Source organism: Copadichromis virginalis, linkage group LG4 (genome assembly GCF_057382275.1).
Source record: "Copadichromis virginalis isolate Kocher_CV1m ecotype Utaka linkage group LG4, C_Virginalis_male_GT1.1, whole genome shotgun sequence".
NCBI classification, from domain to species: Eukaryota; Metazoa; Chordata; class Actinopteri; order Cichliformes; family Cichlidae; genus Copadichromis; species Copadichromis virginalis.
In genome coordinates this window covers 5,307,907-5,322,643 of record NC_140621.1, presented here as the reverse complement: position 1 = coordinate 5,322,643, position 14,737 = coordinate 5,307,907, and the positions used below count along the sequence as shown (strand labels likewise).

The 14,737-nt window shown below is 37.4% G+C and overlaps 1 protein-coding gene and 1 long non-coding RNA gene across 2 annotated transcripts in view; both read right to left on the bottom strand.

The window, feature by feature from the left end:
- Window positions 1-474: 474 nt before the first annotated feature.
- On the bottom strand, window positions 475-2,443 carry coa3b (cytochrome C oxidase assembly factor 3b). Its single transcript, XM_085455368.1, has 2 exons — window positions 2,211-2,443; window positions 475-585 (listed from the first exon to the last, which is right to left on the bottom strand). The coding sequence occupies exons 1-2, from the start codon at window positions 2,368-2,370 to the stop codon at window positions 479-481; spliced, it is 267 nt and encodes an 88-aa protein (XP_085311494.1). The 5' UTR covers window positions 2,371-2,443; the 3' UTR covers window positions 475-478.
- A 7,557-nt stretch (window positions 2,444-10,000) lies between these two features.
- Window positions 10,001-14,737, bottom strand: part of LOC146710646 (uncharacterized) — a 5,096-nt gene continuing 359 nt past the window's right edge. Inside the window, exons 1-2 of the long non-coding RNA XR_014919981.1 lie at window positions 10,748-14,737; window positions 10,001-10,660 (exon numbers count right to left, since the gene is read on the bottom strand). The exon at window positions 10,748-14,737 is cut by the window's right edge and continues 359 nt beyond it. This is a non-coding gene — a long non-coding RNA (uncharacterized LOC146710646). The remainder of the gene's footprint in view (window positions 10,661-10,747) is intronic.

The window sequence follows — 14,737 nt, the reverse complement described above, 5'->3', positions numbered from 1 at the left end:
ATATATATATATATATATATGAGATTATATCTGCTTTTATTTTTTTCCAACTGAGTCAGGAGTTGGCACCAGTCCGTGGCCCTCTGATGATGTGGATCCTAGCTTCCTCATCCAGTTCCTCCACAACTCTCTCCTGTTTCACAGACAGGATGGTGTAGCTAACTGGGAAACTGCAGGTTAAAGGAAACATTAAAAGAGACATGTGTGTAGTTTAACTCGTGTTTTAACTGGAAACCCTCATGTTCTCATTATTCCAAATCAATCATGATTTCTTGGTTTATTTTCCTGTAAAGTTTCTATTATAATTATATATATATATATATATATATATATATATATATATATATATATATATATATATATATATATATATATATATATATATATATATATATATATATATATATATATATATATATATATATATATATATATATATATATGAGATTATATCTGCTTTTATTTTTTTCCAACTGAGTCAGGAGTTGGCACCAGTCCGTGGCCCTCTGATGATGTGGATCCTAGCTTCCTCATCCAGTTCCTCCACAACTCTCTCCTGTTTCACAGACAGGATGGTGTAGCTAACTGGGAAACTGCAGGTTAAAGGAAACATTAAAAGAGACATGTGTGTAGTTTAACTCGTGTTTTAACTGGAAACCCTCATGTTCTCATTATTCCAAATCAATCATGATTTCTTGGTTTATTTTCCTGTAAAGTTTCTATTATAATTATATATATATATATATATATACATACATATACACACACACACACACACATTCTATTAAATGCACCTACTGGACTGGAGGAAGCAATTAGAACAGGTACATCCAAGCCATTTTACATGATGGGCCAGAAACAGCCCACTTTGATTTTAAGTGGGCTGGACCAGTGAAACTCATCTTTCTGTCAGTGTAAAGAAGCTTAAATACACAGAAATACTGTTGTAGAAAATAAAAGAAATTTCTCAGCATGACATTCTGGGCTTAAATTATAAGAAGCAAATATGAACAGTTCCACACTATCCTGTAAATATAAAATAAAAAGTATCATAGGTTTTTTTTATTTATTCAGACAAAACTTTTTTCTCCTTTCTATATTTTTTATATTTCTATAGCAGATAATGGAAAAAACATAAACGTTCCCATCATTCCTTTGTAAAATCTATTACATTTATGTACCTAAAACAGCTAAATGTTTATCAGTAAACATAAAGTTGTAAAATTACAGTCAAAAGTTCAAAAGGTATGCCCTCCTTTTCCAAAACTCTCCAGTGAAGTCAGATCAAAGCCTTTACCAGGCCAGTTGTGGCTCCTGCACCTTATGTTTGATACCCCTGCGTTAGAACATTATAGGTTTAGAGATTACTGAACCTTTTATTGAAATGTAACTAAAAATGTTGTACTTATTTATTAACATGTACTGCAAAGGGCTTGCAGCAGGACTAACACAACTACATTTTTTCGTGTTGTCATAACACAAAAAACACAACACTCTCTCACCTGCCCTTTAACACTAAACTAAGAGGGCATCATGTCACACGTTTAGGGCAGGGTGATTTTGTTCTGCCATTAATAGTGGACAGCTGTCAGGCTATCCATCCGATCCCCTTAACTACGACGTTTCACATATATCACTATAAATCTGAAGCAATAGAACAACGATCGGTGATTTCTCGTCAGTAGCAAAAGTCATCATCTGCAGTTAGAGACTAAATATTTTCATAGTGTGTTTCTTTCTTGTCCATAAATCAAAGCACAACATTGTTTTTTAACGGGTTAAAAACAAATAAAAACTGAATGCGGTGACTTCTCCCTAAAATTAAATGCATTCACAGAGCTACAGTTTCAACAAGTAACATTTGTTATGCTGCCTGTGCATTATTTATAATTCTGTTTTGTGTTATAAATAAATTTAAGTGCACTCAGTTTTTTTTAACAAGTCTGATGACCAACTCTGTTAAACAGACTGTATCTTTAATAAAGTTTAATATTTACATTTTTAAGCCGAATTTGCAGACCCGCATATTTACACTTACTGTGAACACATCCCGATGAACTGCTCTGCATTCCCATCACGGGGTCTGTAAGTCTGCTTGTTAAACCTCACCTCTCCCCTTTCTCTGAGGAGTGCTGAACACATGGACTGTTTTTAGTCTAAGCACCCAAACACTCCTGTCATTCACTCTTTAAGCGACCTGTGAAGGATACAGATGCCGACCACAAAAGCTCCTATAGACAAGCCTGTCAGCAGGTTGCGGGTTCGGATCTGGGCTGCATTTTTCTTCCAGAAATCGAGATTCTTTCGGTGGCGGATGAGTTGTTCCTCCCCCGCTGTTAGTCTGGGTTTATCAGCTCCTTCTTTAGACATGACTTCTTTGAATTGTTCGCTGCTCGAAAGGAAAGTGTCGCGTAAACCGGAACGGCACTTCTTCTTCCTTATATTGTTTATTGGCGATTGGCAAACAGCAACATGGTGCATTACCGCCACCCACTGGTGTGGAGTGTGCAATGACAGAAAAAACCCACCAAAAAATTCAAATCCTTCCCAAACAAATGAGTCTGCCCAAAATATGGTCTGAAAACTTTCACTTCTCGAGTTCTTATGAAATAAATCAACCAAGTCCAATTTCACTTTCATATCGACAAGCTTTTTGATCAGTTATCATCTTTCAGCATCATAATTCTGACAATGCAATAAAACATGTTCTATTGTTTCCTATTTTCGACTGCAGTCACACTGTATGGTGTTTCCCTATTAAAAGCAACGTGTTATTCAAACCGGTGTGTCCAAATCTAAGTCAAGATATAATTGTCTCCTCTCTCCTGTCCTTTCTGTGCTTCTAATTTCTCCTGCTTTCCTTTGGATTTTGTAAAACCTCCGGCCTTTCCTCTCTTCCTCCCATGGCTTTTGGCACCTTTCTTTCATTTTGTGCCGTATTCTACTCTTAATCTTTTTTCTACTAACACTGATATCCATATCCACCACCGGTCTCTTTGCAGCTTCCTTCGCTGTTCTGTTTGCCATAAGTCCCTTCATAGTAATTCTGTATAATGTTTGAATCTCTATCAGAATGTCAGCTCTGCAGTCTGAATGACTGTCTTGCAAACTAGCCATTGATAAACTTGAGTCTGAACATATCACAGATCTTAGTGGTCTGCATCTTCAATCCACTGGACAGCTAACAGTATTGAAACCATTTCTCAGTGTACACTGATAAATCATCACTGATCCTTTTCCTTACGTTGATATGAAATTCAGGAACAACAAATGCTATCCCACTTTGGTTGGCTATATTCTTGCGTCTGTGTATATTTTGACATAATTGCAATACTGGTTAATATATTCCTGCACTGTATGAGAGTTTAAATAAAACCCCTTTTGTTCAATAGTGTGAAATCTACTACTGCATCAGGGAGCATTCAAGGTGGTTTTGTAGGCAACATAACTGTTTGACTCGTGTTGATCTTGTCCAGAGTAAGTTCAATGGCTTTCTGTCCTACTGGCCACACAAAGGTCATCAATTCTCTTTTCATTTTTTCCCAGCAGGGGTGGAAAATCGTTTTTGTTGGATGTCATTGTAGACTTGCCCGGTAATTCAGTGCTAGTTGCTCTCTCCTTTTTTTTTTAATGGCATTTCTCCCATTTCTACCTGTATTGCTGCTGTCGAGGTTGTTTTGAATGCACCTCTGCAGACTCTTAGTTGCCTGATATAGGATACTATCTAACTTATGAAGACTTGCTCTGGCTGCAGAATTATATAATATACACCCATAGTCTAATACTGATGTAATTAACCCAGCTTTAAAAAATGTCATATCAGCCCCCCATTCAGTTCCCACTAAGCACCTCATATTTAACACTTTCTTGTATTTGTCTATTATTTTCTGAATATGTACTACACATGTTACCCTTTGATCAAACCATAACCTCAGAAATGTAAATTGTTTTATCCGTTCTTATTCTTAGTCTAAAGAGCTTCAAGAGAAAATCATCTGGATTTCTTTAAGTGGCGTGGCAACCTTCACAGCATATCTTTCTTATTTTTTTATTATTCACCATTTGACCCTGGAACTGAAGAAGCTTCTCGGATGAGAGGTGAAATGTCTTTCAAGCAACTTAAAGAAATTCAGATGCTTCCAAGCTCCTTAGACTACGATGACCTGGAGGACTGAGAACCTTCAGACATCTTTCTTATTCTTGTTCATTTAATCTGACGTTGATTTCCTCCCCAACTCTTTTCCTTGTAAAAAACATTATTTTAGTCTTATCAACTGAGAATTTAAACTCCCATTTATATCATCACTGTTCTACTTCTGCGATTGCCCCCTGTACCTTACTCTTCTTAAAAACCAGACAGCATTTCATCAGAGCAGGGTCGGAGCAGGGTTAATTGCAATACCCCAAAGAAACCACTAGATGTCACTAGCAGGAAGGCTGGTGATGTGTGTATATCATCGCCGTCTTCTGTTTTAAAACAACACTAACACTAATTTGCAGTGGGTTTTTTTTAATAAATAGAAATTGTTGCAATGGTTTCAATTATTCAAAGTAGACTAAATAGATTTGAATAAAAGTATTAGAATCAAACTGGAATAGAAAATAACAACACAGCACAACACAACTTGATTTCTATTTTAATTTCCCCTTTCTTTTCAATTTTTCAACAAATTAGTTGAAAACAGCATCCGCAATACAACAGGATTTCTGTAAAGTCACATAAAAATGTAAAAGCATAGTTTTGTGACTGAATTTTTGCCACCAACATGCATTGTACCATTTTGGGTGCTCTCTGTTAACACGACTTCACATTACTTGAAAGCTTTGTGCAAGGAAAGAGACAATAAAATAAAGGCAGAGAAAGCAATGGTGTGGCTAGCTAAGACAACCCTTCACTCCTTAAATATCAGTTTGAATATATGTTTTGAGTTGTATAATTTTTCATACATTCAACATTTTGTGCATTTTACTTCTCACAGTTTATTTATCTTAAAAATATACAGGAGTTAGGATTCGGAAGAACACACACACACACACACACACTGACATGTCCTGTGTCATGGCCCAGCTTTTATAAGATTTTATTTTGTTATTTAAATATTCTATTTGATTTTGGGGTTGTTTAATCTTGATATTGTTTTCTGTATTTTATCCTTTGATACCGTAGACCACAATATTCTAATTTCTTGATTACATGATGTAGTGGGTATTGGTGGCACTGCACTTAATTGGTTTAGGTCTTATTTGTCAGATAGAACTTTCTCTGTCAGCCTTCTCGGTTACGAATCATCTTCTGCTCCTCTGTCATGTGGCGTCCCACAGGGCTCAATTTTAGGGCCACTGCTCTTTTTACTGTATCTATTGCCTCTGGGTTCTATCTTTAGAAGGCATGGAATCTCATTTCATTGTTATGCCGATGACTGCCAAATTTATTTGCCACTAAAGCACAAGGATGGCATCTCCATAAAACCTCTCTTGACATGTCTAGATGACATTAAAGCTTGGTTGGCTCTAAACTTTTTAAATTTTAATGAAAAGAAAACAGAAGTGTTGGTGTTTGGACCCAGTGGTCCCTGTGAGTCCTCCTCTGTTGTTTTAGGATCCCTGGAAGTCTATTTTAAATCTGTTGTTACTGACCTTGGTTTTAAGTTGGACAGTGATTTTAAATTGGACAACCAAATCAGAGCAGTGGTGAAGTCCAGTTTTTATCATTTAAGGCGACTGGCAAGAGTAAAATCTTTTCTTTCGAGGCAGCACCTTGAAACAGTGATCCATGCTTTTATTTCTTCCCGCCTGGACTACTGTAACTCACTTTATGTGGGGGTCAGTCAGTCATTGCTCTCACGTCTGCAGCTGGTTCAAAATGCGGCTGCACGACTCCTAACAGGAACTCGAAAAATAGAGCATATAACCCCTGTGCTAGCCTCTCTGCACTGGCTGCCTGTGTCTTTTAGAGTTAATTTTAAAATTCTTATGTTTGTTTTTAAATGCCTTCACAGTCTTGCCCCGCCTTACCTCTCTGAGCTTCTTCATTTCCACATACCCTGTCGGTCTCTCAGGTCAGCTGACCAGCTGCTCCTGGAGGTACCGAGATCCAGGAGGAAGCTCAGAGGGGACAGGACCTTCTCTATTGTGGCTCCAAAATTATGGAATAATTTGCCCTTGCACGTTAGAAAGGCCCCTTCACTGTCCACTTTTAAATCACGTCTTAAAACCCACTTTTATTCCTTGGCTTTTAACCTCAGTGAGACTTAGTTTCTCTTTTAATTGAAGTAGTTATTTAATTAATGATTTCACTCTTCTTTTATTTGGTTTTTACTTATATCTCATGTAATTTTATTTTACAGTTCCAGTGTACAGCACTTTGTGTCAGCTGCGGTTGTTTTAAAGTGCTTTATAAATAAAGTTGTTGATGATGATGATGATGATCCCTCGCTGTTTTTATTCTTTATCTTAGTTTCAAGTTGTTTCAGAGTTTAAAGAACCTTTGGGGGAACATTTTTTCTTCTGAATGTGCAGTGTGAGGTAAAGTACTGATTGTGCTGTGGTGGAAATTGATCATCTTTAAATGATCGGTCTTCACATTCGGTGAGGGAGAAGATAACTAGCACAACAGCTAACTTTGGACTGTGGCTAATCAGCTAATCAAGAAGCCATCGGTAGTCTCGGCGCTAAAGACTCTGGACTACCCCTGACAATGCCACCTAAGAAAAACTCAGCCTTGGAGGAGGCGGAGGATATCAAAAGATCACTGGACTTCCTATCACAGGATGTAAATGACATCAAAATTAAGCAAGACAAAATACTTAACCTAGTGCAGGAAGTTACAGAGTTGCGGGTACGCCTTGCTGAGCGGGACAAAAAAAATAACAGAGCTAGAGAAGAAAGTTGAGGATTTGGAGCAATACTCAAGGATAAATGATGTTATTGTGACTGGGATTAAGATCAAACCCCGCTCTTATGCTCATGCTGTGACCTCCGGTAACAATGAAGAACCCAGCTTACGGGAGGAGAACTCGACGGAGCAACAGGTGGTGTCTTTTTTTCCGTCTAAAAATATACACTTGGATGTAAATACCATTGATGCCTGTCACCCTCTTCCCACGAAGAACAACATGCCGGCGGTGTTCCTGAGGTTTGTCAGCAGAAAAAACAAAGTTGCACTAATGAAGCAAGGGAAAAAGCTAAAAGGTACTAACGTCTATCTGAATGATCATTTGATTAAAAGAAATGCGGACATTGCTAAAAAAGCCAGAATCATGAGGAAGCAGGGCAAGATACAGAATACTTGGGTCATGAACTGTAAGGTATACATCAAACTGAAAGGAACGCCTGAGGAAGCTAAAGTGGTGATTATCAGAGATATAGAGGAATTGAAGAAATATGAATGAATACTACTGAGGGTCTGCACAACCTGTGTCAGTTAAGGGAGCGTAAACTCATACAATGACATCTAAATACTCCTTAAATCTGACAAAAGATGAATTAGAAACACAAGAACGGAGTTTAAACCTTGAGGATTTGGAATTGAAGCATTTCGAATATACTGATCATAATGCTTTAGATCAAGAAGATCAATTAGACCCTGACAACCACTTCCTATTAGCCAACCCAAATGAATGTAAATATTATTCTGAAAAAGAATATAATTCCTCAATTAACTCATTCACTGCCATTGACGTCTATAGACGTCAATTGAAAAACTTAGTGCAATACCAATGCTACCCTTATTGATAACATCTTTACAAATAATTTAGAGTTAATAATTGCTAGCGGACTAATGGTATGTGATATAACTGATCACCTGCCAATATTTATAGTGTATGACGTTAAGAGTGTATGCAAGAAAGTACCTCAGAAATATATCTACAAACGAGTAAGAACAGAAAATGCAATTAATCTCTTTTATCAGGACTTGATGAATCAGGATTGGAATGCAGTGTATACTGCAGATGATGTGGATAGTGCTTTTGAAATATTTTTGGATATCTTCAACTGCCTGTATGATAAAAACTGCCCAGTCGGGCAATTCAGTATCAACAATAAATCTATTAAATGCCCGTGGTTAACAAAAGGATTACACAAGGCCTGTAAGAAGAAAAATTCTTTATATAGACAATTCACTAAGCTAAGAACTGAAGAAGCAGAGTATAGATATAAAAAATATAAAAATAAACTAATGGAAATATTAAGAACTAGTAAGAAATTATACTATACTAATTTAATACACAAAAATAAAAACAACACTAAAGAGATATGGGGAATACTTAACACTATTATTAAAGGTAACACAAAAAAGTGCTCATATCCAGATTATTTCATTAATAATAACAGTTACAATTACAATCTAAACGAGATGGTGGAGTGCTTTAACAGCTTTTTTGTAAATGTGGGACCGGAACTGGCTACAACAATTCCAAAAAGTAATCACAGCGAAATGTCACTGATAGAAATAAACTCAAAGACTATGTTCTTGTCGGGAGTTACTGAATTAGATATTTTAGATGTAGTTAACAACTGTAAGAACAAGACCTCTACTGATTGTTTTGGTATAGATATGACATTAGTTAAACGAATCATACATAGCATTGCCAGACCTCTAGCTTATATATGTAATTTATCATTTCAAACGGGGAAATGCCCAAAGAAAATGAAAATAGCTAAAGTTATACCCATATATAAAAGTGGAAACAAACACATCTTCACTAACTATCGACCAGTGTCCCTGCTCCCGCAGTTTTCTAAAATATTAGAAAAACTTTATAATAATAGACTAGGTAAATTTATTGACAAACATAAACTAATTAATGAAAGTCAGTACGGATTTAGGACAGGAAGGTCAACTTCAATGGCTATCATTGATGCAATAGAAGAGATAACCAACAGTCTGGATAGAAAAAGACATGCAGCAGGGATATTTATTGACTTGAAGAAAGCATTTGATACGATTAATCATAGCAGATTATTTAAAAAATTAGACAGATATGGTATTAGGGGAGTGGCTTTGAAATGGATCCAAAGTTATTTGACTGAGAGACAGCAGTATGTGAAGATGGGCGAGTTTGAATCGGGGTACTTGGGCATTAGCTGTGGAGTGCCACAAGGATCAGTTCTGGGACCAACTCTATTTAACCTTTATATAAACGACATATTTAATGTATCAAAGTTATTAAAATTAGTTATATTTGCTGACGACACCAATATTTTTTATTCTAACGACGACCATAGTGACCTAGTACTTAACATTAACAATGAGTTAAGGAAATTAAAAATATGGATGGATGTTAACAAATTATCTATAAATTTTAGCAAAACCAAGGTAATGTTCTTTGGGAATTACAATGTAAATGAAGATACTGTGATAAAAATAGATGGTGTAGTCATAGATGTAGTATCAGAAATAAAATTCTTGGGAGTAATGATTGATAGCAAATTATGCTGGAAATCACACATCAGACATATACAAAATAAAGTGTCCAAAAGTATCTCAATCATAAATAGAGCCAAGTTCTTCTTAAACTGCCATGCAATGTTTTTGTTATACTGTGTACTAGTCCTACCATACTTGACTTATTGTGTAGAGGTATGGGGCAATAATTACAAAAGTTCTCTGCAACACCTGGTTATACTACAAAAATGTGCTATAAGAATAGAGCAGGGTGATATGGCCAAAAATATTAATAATAATAATAATAATGGATACTTTATTGATCCCCATGGGGAAATTACTTGTTTTTCTCTGCATTTGACCCATTCACTCAGTGAAGCAGTGGGCAGCCCACTAAGCAGGCGCCCGGGGAGCAGTGTGTAGGGACGGTACCTTGCTCAGGGGTACCTCAGGGTAGCCGTTAAGTGGATTCGAACCGCCGACCTTCCGATCATGGGGCGACCACTTTACCTACTGAGCTATCCCTGCCCCCACGATATATATTTGAAAATTTGCGATAACGATATAACTGACGATATAATTGATGCGAGACAAAATACTCCACAACATTACTAGCGCAAAAAGACAACCTTCCATTTATTTTCACGTAAACAAGAAGCTGGTTTTTATGTACACTAAAGCTTTATAAAAATGTATCAGTGCAAATGCAAATTCCTTGCTGAAAGTTTAACCCAAAGGCATTTCCAGTAGAAATGGGCTGACATATCCTGAGCATAACCATGTATAATAACCACTGAAGTTAAAAAGAGGTGCTTTGCAACATTAAACTGCAGTGTGCAGTACGCATTTTTCGGACCATAAGGTGCACGGGATTATAAGGCACATTAAGCGAAACAAAGCAGTCAGATAAATCAAACTTTATTAAACTCATTCTTCTTGCTTCCTCCACTTCTGTACCATTGATTCATTAATGTTGAATTCTCTGGCAGCTGATCTATTCCCATGTTGTTGCAGTATATTAATGACTAACCTCGTATTGTGGATGGATTATCTCTGTCACGGTCTGGCTGGCAGACCGTGGGGATGTGGGGAAGGAGGACCCAGGCGCGGAGCTCAAAGTTCAAGCAGTGCGTTTATTTACAGAGGGTGATATCAAACAACAATAAATCCCCGTGTTTTTCCCCAGACTCCCGTGTCGTGTCCTCCAAGTGCTCTCTGCTCCCGTGTCTGCACTCCCGGTGCTCGCTGCTCCTTCAGCCTTCCACGCTCCTCCTGCGGGAAACAATAGCGGCAGCAGTCAGGACACTGAACAATGGCAGGCATACACTACACGACCAAAACCTAAACTGGGTAACTAACGTGGAGTCCCAAGCAATGATCCCGCATCGGTGGGAGCTCCAAGACTCTCTTAAGTAGCTCCCCCGACGAGGCCTGATCAGCAGCAGGTGTGTGGCTTCGGGTGTGGCCAGTCCCCTTGCAGGGCCACACCCTCCAGGCCTGACGCCGCCTATAAACAAGTGCTCAGCCACCCACACACACATATACACAAGCACAGGGAAGGGGGAGCAACACCAAAATACACAACAATAATAATAATAATAATAATAATATAATACATAACTGCTCAGGGACCCTGGGCCGCTCAGTCCCAGGACCCTGACAATCTCAGTTGTTCTCCTGACTGAAGTTTGGTCCGTTTACAGCATCCTGCCATGCGATTGCATTTGTCTCTAACCATGAGGAACCTTCACGTTAACTTTTATAAGTGGAAAAGTGTTAGTGTTCGTCCTCCAGCTTCACTGTTATGTTATGCTAACATAGCTGTGTCGCTAGCGATCACGTAGCACATCATTATATACCAGCTAGCCCAACTTCAGTAACCCTACAAACGTCACCACTGTTTAGTTTCCTGTCTTCATTTATGTTGGAAGTGATAGCAGAGCTGTACGTTTGAATTTTTTCAGAAATCTCTCAGTCAGAACATGCTATATCATGCTTAGGTAACTAGCGAAACTAGCGAGCTAACTTCCGCTAGCTTCCTGCTAACTTCTAACTCCGTTAAATGTAATAACTTTTGTTTTCATGGATGCCTGGAAGTTAAACTTTATAGTTACACCTGGTAAAGCAGCAATACTGATCGTTTTATTAAAGATGAAATAATTTAGACAGTTTTCAACTCTCAGTGATGCTGCAGTGTTGTTTGACCTGAAGTCAAATATACGGAGTTTGGGACCCAGATTACTCCCAGATTTAAGAGCATCTTAGTCCGACAAATACGACAATAACAACGGCCGCTTGCATGTTCTGCAAAAAAATGTGCTTTGTTGTGTATCTGACGGACAAACACCAAACCAGTTCCACATCATGGAAGTTGCACCATTTTTACAAACCAATTCTGGTTCCTCAACAATCGGCCATGTGCGTATGAAAACAAAGGCACTGCGCATGCGCGTTTTACTCCCATTCTATCGCGATATTTCATTTTCCTATCGTTGCCTAACATTATACCGGGATTACTGTGAACGGTATAATATGGCCCAGCCCTATATAAGAATAATGTATAAGGTAGGATATTATAGTCACACTAATATTTTGTTTTTGCAGTCAAAACTATTAAAATTGATTGATTTAGTTGAATTCTCGACTGCTCAGCTCCTATATAAGGCAAATAAGGGTATACTGCCAGAAAATATCCAAAAGCTCTTTACACATAAAGAAGGAGGTTACAATTTGAGGGGATGTAGTAACTTTAAAAGGCAGATAGTTAGAACTACCAGGAAAAGTTTGTGTGTGTCTGTGTGTGGAGTGAAACTTTGGAACAGAATGGATGTAGAGCTCAAGCAATGTCCAAATATTCATCTGTTTAAATCGAGGTACAAAAAATGTATATTGTCAAGGTACAAAGAGGAATCGAGTGTGTGATTGTTTATCCATGATAGTAAATAATAATATATTCTTTGTATTATTTCTTTCTTTTTTCTTTGTTTATATATAGAATGTTAACAACAAATACTTATATAAACAATTATTTTGTAGAGTTGAAATGGACACTGTTGATATTGTCTTACGCTGTTGTTATTACTGTTATCTCCATTTTTAGGAAACAGTAGACCAGAATTAATTCTTAAAAGTAAAATTGATGAAGTTACAACTATACAATGGAAGCATACTTCATTGATATTTTCATAGCTAAAATATAAATAATATACGGAGAGGATGTAATGACCATGATGGTGATGACTGTGATATTCAACGGTGGTAACAAAGACTGTATTATTGATGCTAAATATTTACACTACTATATGTTGTAATTATGACAATGCGATAATTTTATAACCGTAATTGTATGTCACAAATATTTAAATGTACTGCGCAACTACAAAATTTAAAACTCAGATAAGATTGTAGGGGTGGGAGTTAAAAAGCTTGTCTTCATCCCATTCCTTTTCGAGCTAAACTTGTTTTTTCTTTTTTTGTGTAATTCTACATTACAATAACTTTATTATTTGGTTGCTCGAATAAAAGACATTCATTCATTGATTCATTCTTGGGCTATGTGTTTTTGTGACTAATCACAAATACACTTCAATACAGAAAACTGACTTTCTATTTCCAAAAATCTGGTTGGGAAAGTACAGATATATATTTTTTAAATGTAAAAAGAAAGGATGTCGATCCTGAAGCACTTATTGAAAGTACTGAGCTGCTCGTTTAAACTTCTCCTGACGTTCTCTGGTAGAGTTGGCCTTCAGATTGTGAATTTAGCATATTCTACTAAATAAAAGGTTTTTATTTAAGTTTCCTGCTGTGGAGGTAAGCATCAACGACACAGAGCTCTCAGTTCTCACTCCTTCTTTATTCGTCTCCAACATCAACTGCGCATATCGCGCCACAAAACACAGGAACACACTTCCTATACACTGGGTGTGAGTGGAGCCCTAGTGGTCCGCCACACTACAACTGTATCTTGAAAGAAAATAAGATTCTCTGCTAAGTGGAAGACATTGCATTCCATTGGCTCTATGATGTGATGGATCAATGTAATGGAAATAGTTTCCTTCTGTTGTTGCTGATGAATCACACAGAGGACCCACAACTGCATTTACAAATTCAGGTTGACAACGGGCAGAGCTCTTCAGTGAAATTGTTCTTTGCTTTTCTGACACAACTTATAACGTTTTACAGCTGTGTACATCACCAGTTAGAAAATAAAACCATAAAAAATTCCAATGTACAACTGGGGAATTTACAGAGAAGACTTTAGCACTTACTGGATGATGTAGTGGTGTGTTTACGTAAGTAGCTGCCTCTGTTTAAAATGGCTACATAAATAACAAGTTTTTGATTAAATCAGAAGATCCTCATCTTTCCTAAATTTTGAGGTTTCACTTGCTAATTGCTTCTTTTATTGAGCATAAAAAGAGAGCTAAGAAGATGAGTGGTTTAGCAGACAGATCAGATGACGAAACTAAACATGTGGTTGAACATTTAAACAACAGGGCTCCTATCTGTGTGAACAAGACCAGGAGGTAGCTGGACTGCAGCCATAATAAAACTGACTTGTATTTATTACATGCTAAAGAAGTTATTCAACCCTTGGTTAGTACCTCCTTTATCAAAGAATACACTAAGCCAAGCTGTCCTTTATGAAAGGACAGAAGATAATGTCACCCCACAAGTCAACGGACTATTGGACCATCATTAATAAGATGAAGTGAAACTGATCGTGTAAGTGTTAATTATTAAGTTTCAGGAAAAGGACTAGATGTTACAGTATCAGGGGTTGTAACATCTAGTCCTGAATTTTTCATGGTCTTGGGCTTTGACCCAGTGTTTTAAGTTTGTTTTGTACTATGTTTTTTGCATTGTTTGGTCTTGTTCACTCTTTGGGGAATTATTGATTCTTATGTTACGTTTTCAGAGCCCTGATCCAAGTTGTTATTTCACAGAGTTTTGTCACCTCTGTGTGTCCTCACCAGCACCCCTATATGTAGTTAGTCATGTCTGGTTATGGATGTCAAGTCTCTGTCTTGTCTCCATGTCGCTCTTGCTCTTCCTCTGTCCCACACTCTCTGTGTTTAGTTCATCTGAGTCTCACTAAGTGATTCTCTCTTTCCTCTTTTTATGTGATATTCTCTTGTCCTGTGTGCATCATGTTCAGTTCTGCTTCCCCTGTCTCGTCAGTCAGACTTCAGCCGTGTTCCCCTCCTCTCTGCCCCGATTTCCCTTTTGTGTAAACATTGTCTCTGTCTTCTCCTGTCTGCTGTCGATCTCCATCATCCTTCCAGCTGTGTGTTCTGTCAGTTTAGTGTTTCCCAGTTTAATTTCCAAGTGCCTTCATGGTTTTGT